This window comes from Colias croceus, chromosome 27 (assembly GCF_905220415.1).
Source record: "Colias croceus chromosome 27, ilColCroc2.1".
Taxonomy (NCBI): Eukaryota; Metazoa; Arthropoda; class Insecta; order Lepidoptera; family Pieridae; genus Colias; species Colias croceus.
In genome coordinates this window covers 5325144-5339984 of record NC_059563.1, presented here as the reverse complement: position 1 = coordinate 5339984, position 14841 = coordinate 5325144, and the positions used below count along the sequence as shown (strand labels likewise).

The 14841-nt window shown below is 32.4% G+C and overlaps 1 protein-coding gene across 1 annotated transcript in view; it reads right to left on the bottom strand.

Annotated features, from left to right (window-relative positions):
• LOC123703729 (tyrosine-protein kinase-like otk) overlaps nt 1–14841 on the bottom strand; it is a 53415-nt gene that overhangs the window by 23529 nt on the left and 15045 nt on the right. Inside the window, exon 2 of the mRNA XM_045651827.1 lies at nt 8724–8750. Within this exon, the coding sequence (XP_045507783.1) occupies nt 8724–8750 (27 nt within the window). The remainder of the gene's footprint in view (nt 1–8723; nt 8751–14841) is intronic.

Below are 14841 nucleotides of genomic sequence, written 5' to 3'. Positions count from 1 at the left end.
GCCATACACGCTTAACTCCAATCGCCAAGTACGTACACAATCGCCAAGTACGCGAAGCTCTAAATATTTCCAAACGCTCCGAGCAAAAAGAACACACTCAAACCGAACCGAAAACGCAGGCCTAACAAAATTTTTCCATTCGAATACCTCACAAACTTTCCGTACAATCCAAACTCAAAACTATTCCCGCCAAAGCAAAGACAAATAAAAATTCGAAAAAGGAACGCCAGAACCAACGGTCCAGACATTCGCGAATGTTCTAATAACGAATCGTGAATCGCGGGCTTATCAATTATTCGGATTTTTGCGACGGCAACACAATGGGCCATCAATAGCCGACATTCATGCTACGGCAAAAGCTGGCAACAGCGGATTTGAATATTTGAACGTTCTATTTCCAAGATTTTTTTTTCGCTCCAAATGTTTGACCGGCCAGTGGCCATTGATGCTGAGATGTCAATTTATATGGGGTATCATTTAAGCTATCACCAATTTAATTAGTTTTGTGTTTCTTAAATAATAGGGTTTGTCCTCAAAATAGTAGATCTGTCACCAAAATGTAGTCACCAAACAATGCAAAACCAGTTCCACAATAAATCACCTAAAATCCTGAGATATATAAGATCTAGTACCAAATAAATGTTTTTGTATGTATTATAATAGGTGTGTCCTAATAAGTATATAAGCAAACTAATTTAAAGAGATCACCAATAAATCATATTATGTTACTAGAAAATTGCATTAAGTTCAAATAAAAAAATTAGGGTTGTCATCATCGTTTCAACCAAAAGATTTTGCTACTTAACTAGACTCCCAAGGTTCTAAATTTCCACTGGTAGTATAAATTATATTTAAATAATGTTTTTAGCAGAGTATTAAATAAAACAATTAAAGTCAAAATAATCAATATTTATTGTTTAAAATAATTACCACTGAACAATCAGCGCTGGTTTAAAATAGCTGGCTTATGGCTAGCAGAATAGTAATTATAACACTTAATTAAAGTTAAAATAATCAATATTTATTCTTAAAAATAATAACCACTGAATAATCATTTGGTCATCATTGTTTAATTTTTAAAGCGCGCCAATTTGTATCCGCCCCTTTGATCATTTTTTCATTAAAATTATAAATTGATGTACCTATTAAATTGGTAACGAATACTATTAATTTAATATCTGAACGAAATAAAATGTTATTACTGTATTCAGTATTGGTGACAAAATATCAAATAAAAAGGAGTCGCAGTCAGGGATCGATAATCGATTTATTTGGTGACAGATCTACGGTCTACCATTCTGAGCACAGAGCTATTATTTAAGTAACAAAACTGTTATTATAAGAACGAAGTTTATATTCATGTAATGCAATATAATTTTATTGGTTATCGATCTCTTATTTTACACATATATTAACATTAATTTGATAATTCATACCTGGGAACAATTTTTGTTTATCTGAGAACGAAAATATTTCGTGGTGATAGATCTATTTATTAGGTGATACAACTTGATGACAAATATAAATTTTGGTGATAGAAAATATAGTTCCCATTTATATGTAACGCAAAACGATTGAATTTTTTTTTTCTGTAAACTTTTCAAAGATTTAAAAAGGTTCCATACGACGGTACTTTCCAAAGTGTAAACACTAAACATTTTCCATTTCCAAACGGAGTGCACATTTGTAAAAAAATATGACGTTTCAAAACCATTTCACGACCCTCCGAACCGCCACCAGCGTTAGGGAAGCTATCGCCTGCCAGTTTCATCAACTTTGCTTTTCTTTTTTAATCTGTCACCAATCAAGCGCGCATTTGCAATCGCACAGATAACGAAAATGCACCTCTATTATGACGGGAAAACATGCCTCTTCATACTGGAGTGTTGACTATCCCGCTCGTTTTATTGAAATGTGAAAGGGATAGATGATACAAAAGAACGCTCCAGTATTCATGGGTGGAGGCGACGAAGCGTGGCACTAGACTAGTCGATGATGATGACGTAGTGATGTACGTGACATTCTAATATATCGATAGTGATAGGCAGGTAGTCCATTATTTTAGTGTATTTTCAAACATAAGGAATTCACCTATATTATTTTTCATACAGAAATTAATCCATATTTGGTTACCTAATGAGTTTGTTTGACTTTTTCTTTTAAAAAAGTTCGACATTCTAATAAATAAATCATGTTAAAAATGAATATAGTTTGCCAAAATGTTATATTTTGTATGGTTCTTAAATTACAAATTAAGAATAATTTATAAATAGTCTAATAATATTCATAATTAATACATATTTGCTAAGTTATAAATATTCCCTAAATCGAAACCCTACATTTCTTATAATCAAAATGCTAATTCCAACACCGAGTCACATTGAATCCTTCAATATCTCGTCGATTCACGATAAAACTTTCGAACAATCGATATCGATAGATTTCGCATCACTAATTTCAATAAAAACCCGCCATTAAGCATGCCCAGCCAGTTTCCAGACTCAACAGGACACTTAAAAATTCATCTTTACATAAATATGGATCTTTTAAGATTCAAATCGAGAAAAATATTAAAGGACATTTTTATATTTTAATATTTTATTCGAGACGACGCGGACGAGGAAAATTGTAGGTACTTTTTTATTTTTTAATTACAGATTCTATTTAAAAATTTTGCAGATAATATTATTGGTTTCATTGACAAATGGTTAAGATGCAAGAAGTCTCAAGTTTCAATCCCTGCCCTGAAGAAATTAAAAACATGTTCATTAGAGTTCTTAATAAGTGACGTAAAATATTTTATAAGAAACTAGCAGTCCGCCCCGGCTTCGCCCGTGGTACATATTTACGTTTTCTCTACATAAGAACCTTCCTCGTACTTCAAGGAATATAATAAAAAAAGAATTAACGAAATCGGTTCAGTCGTTCTCAAGTTATGCGCTTACCAACACATTTTGGGATTCATTTTTATATTATAGATGTAATTGTTATAGAATATTTATTATGTAATGTCAATTAGCCTACTGCATGCGACTTCGTTCGCACGAATTGTACTAGGTAATTTTTCCAAGTGATTTCATTTCAAAATTATCGTAGTAAGGAAATGTATGATTGTTTGTTTGTAACGAATTCACTCAAAAACTTTTAAACCGATTTGATAAATTATTTCACCAGTTGATAGCTACATTAATCCTGAGTGACACAGTGACATTTTAATTTGTTAACTTTTATACGAATTAAATAAAGCGTGTTTGTTTGTTTGATCACGGTTATCTTAGGAACTACTAGACACATAACAAAAATTCTGTCACCGTTGGATATGTACGCGATCCCTGAGTTCTATGTATAGCATATAACGTACCACGGACGAAGCCAGGGCGGACCGCTAGTTTAGCTGTCAACCAAAAACACAAGAAACTAACCTATTAGAATTTAGATATTACCTGGCATAGACCATTCAACCTTAATGATTAATTAAGAAGGCCACAGTCTAATTGAAAGGCCAGTATAGTGAATAGCACAACTAATTAGCAGTACCGTAAGATGAATGAGATTACTCTGTGGCGTTTCATAATTAAATGCAAGAATACGACTAGACTACCTGAATGGTATTCATTTATATTAAATATAAGATTTCACGTAACAGAGTACCTGCTTATAAATATAGCCAAGTGTGTCTCGGACTTTACGAAGTTAGAATAATCAAAGAATATAATATTAATGTATAGAAAATTCGTTTCTATTCAATAGAAGCTCTATTTCTGTAGCTATGCGTAACGAAAATTTGAAAAATTAAAAAAATCGCATCTCGCCTTCAGGATAACGTTTGTCGAGTCAGCTATAACAAGAGAGTTCTCTAGTAGAGATAGTGATATCTAATTATCATCATTAGTGAAATATTATCATCTTAGATTCGATCCACGAGCGATTATTTTTTCTGATTTTTCCATCTACCCTCCATTCACACAAAAAAAAATCATCAAAACTAATTCTTCTCAAGCGCTCTGCCTACACTAAAGAAAAAAAAAACTCAAATATTTATCGTACAATTCTTCAATTTCTAAACGCACAAAGCTATGTCGGAACAATATCCGGGCTCGGTTACAATATGGTGCTTTTCATTAAAATGCGTGCGTTTTTTAGAGCGGCCATTTTGTAAAAAAAGAAACGACAATAGATTTTTTTTTATTTTCTCGAAGCGCAGATACTCTGTTTGAACTTGGATGTGAGTTAGAATTTTTTAAGTAATTGGTTAGATATTTATTTTGATTTTTCTACTGAATAGAATATCATACTGTATTTCTTGAAAAAATACAATTTTCTTCTGAACAAATAATTTTAATAAAATTAGTTATTATTTCTAAAAAGACTAAGAATTACGTGATTTACTTTTAATGCTATTTTAGACAGATAATTTTTTTCTTAACATTTGCATCGTGGATCGAACCCAGGAAATCTAGATTACTGAGGCTATAACCACTGCGCCGTTATGAGCTCCTTATTAATATCAATTAATACTACATAATTATAACACAAGTAACTATTATCACTACAAATAATAATTTTATAACTTGGTTACTACCTTAGGTTACTACATTGTTATTTTGAGTGACATTTAGCGCAAGAGTTGCTGATAAAATATCCGGTTGTTAATTTTATTGCTTCGTAATTCGTATAATTTTAATAATATCATTTGTTTTAATAATCGATTTGAGTTCACGTTTATGCATTAAAGAGCTCCATAATAAGTAGGTTTTAAAAACTATAATCGATTTTAAATTAGATTTTATTCTGACTGAGACCACTCAGTTTAAAATATCCTCATTCTAACAACTTCCTCGATTTTGTCATTTCAATGTACTGCTTTTTCTATATAGGTGTACAATAAAGAGTACTTGATTTGATTGATTTCATCTCTCTGGTGTCCTATTTCACCTATTATCAAAGCAAATATTCGATAAATCTGAATTATTCGAATGTCATAATTATCATCGCGATGTTTCGTAAAAATACTCAGAAATGTAGCTTATACTTGAACTATATTATGTATGTGTAAACCTCTATCTCGTATTTTAAGATAAATGTGGTCCCTCTAAAACTTTGGACACAATTTGCTTAACCAAAACAGCGTAATCACACATTAAATTCAAATCAAACTCGAAACACATTCGAACTTAGTGCAACAAACTTGCAAAGTCAAATTTAATACATGTAATAAAACTAGTAATTGGCTCATCTATACATATAATAAAATCGTAGGAAAGTCAAAACTGTACATTGAATATTTTTTTAAAAGAATACTTGGGCCGTGATCTATAATCGGTATAGAAGCCAAAAACATAGTTTTTAGAATTTTTGTCTGTTTGTCTGTTTGTCTGTTTGTCTGTATGTTTGTCTGGGCTAATCTCGAAAAGTACTGCATAGATTGACTTCAAATTTTGCATGAATATTACTAACAGGTCGGGTGAGGCTATAGGCTACATATTATCAAGCTATCACCTACGGGGGAGGAGCTGTGAACCTTTATTTTTCTTACATATTCTGTGTACTACGACAGCGTACAATCTAAAGACTCATGTTTAAATGTTGTTTTTGAGTAAGCCATGCTATTATCTACCTTTACACTATAAAAACTACGTCATTTATGTAATTTTGGCAGAGAAACAGTTAAATGAATCTTAGCAGTATAAAGACAAATTTGAAACAGCGCCATCTATAGCCAGTGTTATAAAAATCAAACACACATTAACTATTGGAAATTAATAATTAAATGACGCATATATAAATGTTGTTTGACAATATCTAGATTGAAACTATAAAAATTATGCCATTTAAGTAACTTGGGAAGAGAAACATAGTTTAAAGAATGTAAGTTGTATAATGTTAATTTTGTAACAGCGCCATCTATGAGATTTCGTAAAAATCAAATCAATTTACATGTTAACACTACTGAATACACTGTTGAAAATTAATAATTTAAATATAATCATGTTATTTATTTAACTCTTTAACCCATATCTTCCCTTCCCTATAAGGTATATTTCGTGTAAATAATAAATATACTACATTTTTTTAAAGTGAGGGTAGATGTTTATTATTTTAAGTAAAACTAGACACCATTATCTACAGTAATTAATCTAATATTGATTGTGTTCATTAGTTACAATTTTAAAAATCTTCGTGTTTTATAAATTTACTAGCTTACCGCCCGCGGCTTCGCCCGCTTTGTCTAAAACCTAATAAATTATATACTAAAACCTTGCTCTTGAATTAGTCTATCTATTTAAAAAACCGCATCAAAATCCGTTGCGTAGTTTTAAAGATTTAAGCATACAAAGGGACATAGGGACAGAGAAATCGACTTTTGACTATTGAATGCCATAAAACCAAAAATATCAAATGCAATCTTAGTGTTTTGTGAATTTTCACCGTCATGCGTTCCCACTAAAGGTAAGTTGTTACATACAGGTATTTATTTTTTTATAATGATAGCAATTCATGTGTTTTGTTGGTATTATTGTAATATTATATATTATTACACTTTTTGAATGAAATAATAAAATGATGAATTGATGAATTCTTTTATATATGACTTTTACAAGATTTTGAGGTGCATTGGGAACAGTAGTTTTTGATAAAATTTTATTTGTAAGTAGCTTTTTTTATAGATTTACAGTTAACTTTTGATTTTTTTATTTACAGATTCAACGCTCATAAAATTATATCGCCTTTGGAAGACGATTTCTGCTGACAATTTTACAACATTTAATTTAGATTATTATTTGAAATAGTACTAAGTAATGTAGAATTTAAATCACATTCATTCATGTTGTCTTTAGATTTTAAGATTTTCTTATCAGTGTTCAATTTTAATGTAGTTAAATTTTATAAGAGACAATAATTAAGAACATTCAAAAATAAAGTGTCACGTATTTTTTTTTAAACGACGAATGACGAAAAACGACGTAATCGCGGACGAAGTAGCGGGCAACAGCTAGTAGACTATACGAACTTATGACAAAGGTCGCCGCCGGTCAAAAACATTCAAGCAAGTTCCAATCTTTAGGGCTTTCACTAGAATTTAACAGACGCCTTTATTTGACGAAGAAAATTGAATAAAATAACCTTTGAAGGTTGGGGTGTACTTTTAACCGAGTGCGTAGGGCAGGGTTATGTTTGTGGTTAGATCGATTATAGTTTGAGAGCTCTCGTAAAACTTTTCTAAAATATGGGGTTGGTACTGGGATAGAATACCTATTATAAAAAAAATATTGAGCCAATTTATGTATAAGATAATCTTATGGAAAGATGCACGATAAAATTAATAATGTAGATAGTCCTACTAATATTATAAATGCGAAAGTTTGTCAGGATGTGTGTGTGTGTGTTTGTTACTCTTTCACGCAAATACTACTGAACCATATACAATGAAATTTAGCACAAATATAGAGGGTAACTTGGATTAGCACATAGGAAAGGTTTTACCCCGAAAATCCCACGGAAACATGAACTATAGGTACGCGGGTTTTTCGTTGAAAACGCAAGCGATGCCGCGGGCGGAAATCTAGTACACAATAAATAAAGATAATTTTTTGTAAATATTTTCGTAGTTACCTATATTGTTTTAATGGTTATAGCTTAGATTAACAAATCGGCTGCCTTATTACGTATCTTGCAGACGACAAGCAACAACCAAAAATTGCACAATAGCTGTTGTCAATCGTCTATTTCTTATTACGTAAAAGCAGACAACAAGCAGATAATCTGCCGTCAACAGTGCTGCCTCTGTCGAGCAACTGAAAAACTAAAAATGCAGTTGTCGCTAATGTAAAGTCAAAGGTTGCTTTGCAAGCGGTATTATCTATGACTTGTGACAGCAACACGACAGCAACAACTTAGCAATTCATCTGTTAAATATACGACAGGTCTAATACTTGTTGTTGACTAGTTGCTGCTTGTGTTATCGTCACTAAAGTGTATAAAAACGCGAAATTACTCACAAATATAGTGTTTATTATTGATTGTTAACTAAGATCATCAAATATTTATAAATATAATTAAAATATATTGCGGTAAGTGTGCAAAATGTTTTAGGTTAAAAATTTTGATAAGTTTTCGAACATAATTGTAGCATTGTACCAATAAGGAGGTATTAAATTTTGTCGTCGCATACATTAATAATATGTTAATTTACGGTTTTATAAACAATGGCAAGAACATGTTTAATAATTAATAAATGTTAGAGGGAGAACTACGAGTGTCTGTGCTTGTTTATAAACATACGTAGTACCAACAGTTGCCACTTGATTGTGAGTGTCGCTGCTTTCCATACAAAATCAAGTGCATCGGTCGAAGAAAGCAGATGTTGTGCGACAGCGACGCAACTGCTTACATAATACGAATTTGTTTGACGTTTTGCGACCAGTCGCGAACCTGTCGCGCTGCTGTTGCGCGGTGGTCGTTATCTGCTGATTTTTAGCTAATAAGGCCGCGGTATAGTTGAGAAGACAACACTGTCGTTCAGACAGTATCTACACGAAAGTTTAGGTAACACTTTGTCACTTAAAAACGGCTAAGCAGATTTGTATGAACTATGAATATTGTTTCGAACCAGGCTTAAACAGACTAACAAGGTATATTGTTTTTTTCGATCCGGGCACACCTGAATAAATAAAAATAATCATATTCTTATATTAATATGTGGGTACATAATATTAACTTACCACTCGCGCTAGCAAATGCGTCGAAACCTGAAACAAACAATAAAAATTAAATTAAGTGATTAAATACTTAAGCGGTTTATTAAACTAGTAACACACCACGACTCCACACGCATTTCTTTCCAAACTTCATCCCCCTTTTTACTCCCTGGAGAAGGTATATAAAAACTATGCTTTAATATTTTCATGGAAATCTCAGGGAACACGTGTTCTTGAGATAAGCGCGTTCAAACAAACAAACAAACCCTTCAGCTTTATAATAATAGTAGGTATAGACTAGTATAGATTTAAATGTATATCCAAAAACAGAACTAAATATCAAACCTCAATACCAAACGTGAGTGAATTACTAAAATATCTAAAAAAGTACTACACATCTATCTATACATATAATAAATCTGTAGAAGGGTCAATTCTGTACATTGAAAATATTGAAAAAATAACTAGCAGGGGGTGTTACTGGATCGATACCAAGCCCAAATATGTGATTAAAAAAATTTTTGTCTGTCTGTCTGTCTGTCTGTATGTGAAGACATCACGTGAAAACTACCGGTTCGATTTCGATGAAACTTGGTATAATTATACCTTATTATCCTGGGCGTAAAAAAGGATACTTTTTATCCTGGAAAAATACGTAGAAAAAAAATTAATCTCAATTTTTCAGTTATCCATAGACGTTGTTCTGTAGTAGGTACCGCGAACACACGTTGCGTATTATTATAGACCTAGACGTATTTGTGTCCAATAGATATTCATAAGATGTCATTGTCCGAGTTACTCAAAATGGAGAAATAAACCATCCACGCAAAGACCGACATCCGCGCGGACGGAGTCGCGGGCGGAAGCTAGTAGTAAATATTTACTTCAATTAAGCGCGTCACACACGGTGAAGATACTATAATATTTTATGTTCATAACATAAAATATTCTCTAATATAAAACGTTATACATAGTATCTTAAGGTATCCGGTATCGGCGTTCTAAGTTTCTGACCATCATTTTTCTTTTTGTCATTGCGTACTAATAGAACCGCCATCCTGTTACAAATGACCCACAAAATTTCGGGTAAAATATTATGGTATCTTCACCGTGTGTGACGCGCTTTAAAATAACATTCATGTATTTGCCTATTTGCATTTACCGTATATTCTGTTTGTTTTACGAGAACCGAGCTTTTGTAAATAATTTTTAATTCATTTTACCTTTTTGATGTTTTAGTATATAAATTGAAAAGATTTGTTACTTAATTAATAAATAGGTACATATAAAAAAGGAGGAGTTGCTTTAAAGAAAACAAGAATAACATACATTTTTCAATGCTTTGGAATTTAATGAAAGAATGTTTTGACTGCGTTTCGTTCGGTAAATAGAAAATAATAATAATCGAACAAATAAATTCTACCTCTTTATGTTATTAAAACATCTATACCGCAGACATACTGAAATCACACTGTGTTTGTGTGTAGAAAGACACAATTATCTGGTAGATTTGACTATTTAGAATATGTAGTAGTAGTTAGATCCTAAAGGGTGCATTTAAAAAACTAATTACGATAGTTTAGTAACAAGTTTTAGCTTGTCGATTTTTTAACACAATAGGTTTGTCAATCATAATAATTGGCAGTTTATTATATTTCCTGTAAACTGCGAGTTCCCAGTTGTATATAAAGCCTTGGATTTAAGAATACATAATATATAATTATCATGTGGGGTTAGAAGTTAAACTCCGAAACAGCTTGACCGATTCTCATGAAATTTTGTATGCATATCGGGTAGGCCTGAAAATCGCACAACATCTATTTTTAATCCTACATGATAAGAGTAATGGCTGGTTCACACTTTGATTAGTGTGAGTGCAGGTGATTAGTGCGAGTGCAGGTGTGTAGTGCGAGTAGTGTCCAATTCAACTGCGAGTGCAGGTGATTAGTGGGAGTGCAGGTCAATGGTGCAATTCGCGACGCTACACACTACGCTAAACACTAAACACTAAACACTCGTGTCCAGACGTGTTTAGGCAGGCACACTGCGAGTGAGGGGGAAGGGAGGGCGCGCGGGACGTGGCTACTCGCAGTCCACTCGCAAAAAAATAGAACACGCTTCTATTCACTTTACTACACAGCCTACTAAACACTTGCACTAAACAGTCGCTGTCCACACGTAGTACTACTCATCACCTGCACTCGCACTAATCAAAGTGTGAACCAGCCATTAGGCAGAACAACGTTTAGTGATTTTATATTTTATTTAATCTGATCTTTTGACTGGCCGATTGTCTTGGTTGGTAGTGTAGGGTTCGATTCCCACCAAGGGCAAATATTTGTCTGTTAATCTATACGAATATTATAAAGCTGAAGAGTTTGTTTGTTTGTTTGAATGCGCTAATCTCAGGATTTGAAAAATTCTTTCGGTGTTAGATAGCCCATTTATCGAGGAAGGCTTTATTAGGCTATAATATCATCACGCTAAGACCAACAGGAGCGTATCCACGCGGGTGAAACCGCGGAGCGCAGCTAGTTATCTATATAAGTATTTATTTAAAATCTAAAGAGTTGACACACCACTGACCACCATTATATGTACCGTCAGCAAATTCAGCACTTATTAAAACATTTCGTTTACATTAAACATGTTTCAGTTTGGAGCACACACGTAATGAGGCCGGGCGCTCGAGTGATTCGTTAGCGGCTAGCCTTAATTGCGTGTAGGGTTGGCAGAAAAAAAATATGGGTAGTTGATCATATAAAATTATGTTATGGAAAATTTTCCATAACATTGTTTAATTAAACAGAAGATTTATCGAATACATGAAGCAACATTTGTATTGATGGGTAAAATAATTCATTATTTCTAATTTAAATTTGTTTAAAAATTCTGATGATTCGTGATCGTTTCGTGATTTCGTGATTGATGACGTCTTCTTAAAGCGTAAGTTGATAAAAAATCGTTTAAATTAGGCAGAACACATAAACACGATAAATTAAATGTAACTATTATAAACACATAAAGACTTTAAAATTCATTTTTTTAGATTAAATGAAGTTAATACAAAAAACAAAAAAACATCTAAAACACATATTTCATACTACCTAAAATGCTTTAAATATACTTTTAAGCTATTGCATAGCTTCTATCGCGGGCCTTGAGCGCGGCGACCGAATCGAGAAATTCCGTAACGAAAAAACCTCACGCTCCCCACTCCAACGGGCTCGGAGGTGTGGCTTGAAGGCATGCTATGCAATAGCTTTACCGCGGCAGTCCCCGAGTGCCACACGTCTTTTTAATATTTTTTTTCACTTTACATTTTTCTGCACACCGTAAGCAGTGGACGTTCCATTACACGGTTGTGAGTTACGAAATTATAAAGTTTAAAGCTGAAATGGACGCTATCGGCCAAGTGTGTGTAAATATTAACAAACGTTGATGAATATTCTTGAAAAACAATTTTTAGTTCATTTTTAGTATATTAAAAGGGTTTACATTCCTTTACAGGGACGTCATTTCATTAAAATGTTTTTATTTGTAAAGGTATTTAAAAAAATATGTTTGTTATTGAAACCAATTTACTTTTTTTATTAAATACCAAGCATTTGACTGCATCCTGATGGTAAGTAGTGATGCAGTCAATAAATGGGCATGCCTGCCTAGAAAGAGTTTTTTCACTCTTACACTGAGCAGATCCGGATTATAGGTTTAACTTTAACTTTAGGTTACATACATTCAGCATAATTAATGTATTTGACTCTAAAAGATCTTTTCATAATTTTATACATATTGTAATTCCATTGAAGTTCTTTACAAGTCAAGCCAAGAGCTATAGCTAGCTTGTTAGTTCATTAAATAGCATTTATTATTATTCATTTAAGTTATGACTTCCTTTCATGATCATTAACTGTAGAGACCAATGTAAATTTATTTATATTCGTCACAATTATAACAATTTTAAAATGACAATTTGAAACAATTAACATTAATTTTGCGAACATTTTTTTAATTCTTATGAGTCATAATAGGTAATATCGTGTAGGTATGAAATAACAATTTGACTTTTTGTTGATAATAATTAATAAATAATAAACAATAATGCATTAAAATAATTAAGTTACATATGCACAAATATTCCCTTGACAGTTTTGCCATTTTTACTACTTACTATTATTTTTTACTATTGAAAATTACCATAGTAGGTAGTTTTAACTATAGTAATATCATACAACATTTATTTATATTCACATTTCATTTCTGGAATTGTAACATAATATTATAAACTTATTTCGGTACTTAAATCGGACCCAGACTTCACTTCTCTTAAATCTCCCCTAGACGGAACTTAATCACGTCACTTAAACCTTAATCCGTATCGTAAATCTAAGTAAAAGACAATCGAAATTTTTGAACAATGTACAAATGTATAAAAAATAAAATATCATTTATTTTTAAATCTAAATGTACCTGTACACCCGTTAACAGAACTACCAACATTGAAAAAAAAGAAACACACATACATATAGTCTTGTTATCACATTATGTGCATATTATGCAAGTCGATTATACTACACTAGCTGCGCTCCGCGGTTTCACCCGCGTGTCTCCGCTCTTTTTGGTCGTAGCGTGACGATATATAGCCTATAGCCTTCCTCGATGAATGGGCTAACACCGAAAGAATTTTTCAAACACACAAACTCTACAACTTTATAATATTTATTTGTATTTTTTTATGTCAGCAAAGGAGCAGGTGGTCCACCTGATGTTAAGTGGTTAATAATAGTATAGATAAATGTATTACCTACACAAAATGTCTCAAAATGTATTTTATTACTCATTATTCTAACAAAAAACAAGAAGATTTTCCTCTCCATAATTTCCCTATCCCTAACACCACTTTCACATAAAAACCTTCAAGTAACCCTCAACGAAAAGTTACATTAATAAAATTAAATAAGAAAAACTCCGCAACTAATTCACTTATACATTTTTCAAGAATTATATCCGAGTACTGGAATCGAGTTCAAAACAGCATTTCTTCAATACGGGGAAATTAAAAACAAACGCACTTATGACCTTTTATGCTGATCGTACTTGGGGTTTATTTAAATTTGAACCTTAAGTGAACGTGGTAAGGTAGCGTTATTAGATGGCAAATGAAGGATTTGCGTGGTTTACTGTGTGGTCCAAGTTATAAGGTACTAGAGATTATTATGATTAATTAATTATTTAATTTTAGATATCCGTAATAGCGGCATTTTTATAAAGAAAATGGATTTTCTTTTATGTAACAAGTTTCATTATCATTACTTTTAGGTTTGTATCAAATAAAATATTTTGATCCATTCCTACTGTATTATTTATTATATGAACTCAAAAGTGATTACTTTTGTTGAAAAAAAAAATTTGATTTTCGCTAATTTGAGGCGTGCAACCAGCGAACCAATGGTAAAAAGAATATTTTAAGATGTTTAAGTATGTAATTGATAGCAAAGATACCCACACCAACATTCTACAATATGAAAACAATATAATCACACAAAACAAACTAAAAACTACAACAAAACCGCTACCATTTCAACCTTAAACCGAACACAAACCAGGGGAGCAAGCAAAGCTCGTAAACATGTCGAGTTTAGTACACCCTACCCTTAGCAGGGGTAGCTATCATGGTGATAACATCGTGGAGCAAACACGGGGTACAGTCATAGTGTTACAATTCGTAAGACAAATAAGTACAGCATGACAATACTACAAGTAGTTTTTAATTTAAAAAAAGTTTGTTTGCCGAGCACACGTGTCAGAAGTGAAACTTCTTTGGCAAGATTCAAAGAACCCAAAATCTTCGCCTTACTCCATGACGTGACGGTATTGCCATGACGCGATCTTGAAATTTTACTCTCCTAAATAAGATTCACTTCAAAAATACGCAATGAATTGGTAAATTTCCGTTTTTTTTAACCGACTTCAAAAAAAAGGAGGAGGTTCGGCCAGTTTTTTTTTTTTGTATGTACACCGATTACTTCGAGGTTTCTGAACCGATTTACGTGATTCTTTTTTTGTTCGATGCGGGATGGTGGCGAATTGGTCCCATAAAAATTTTATTCGGATAGGCCCAGTAGTTTTTATTTTATGAGCA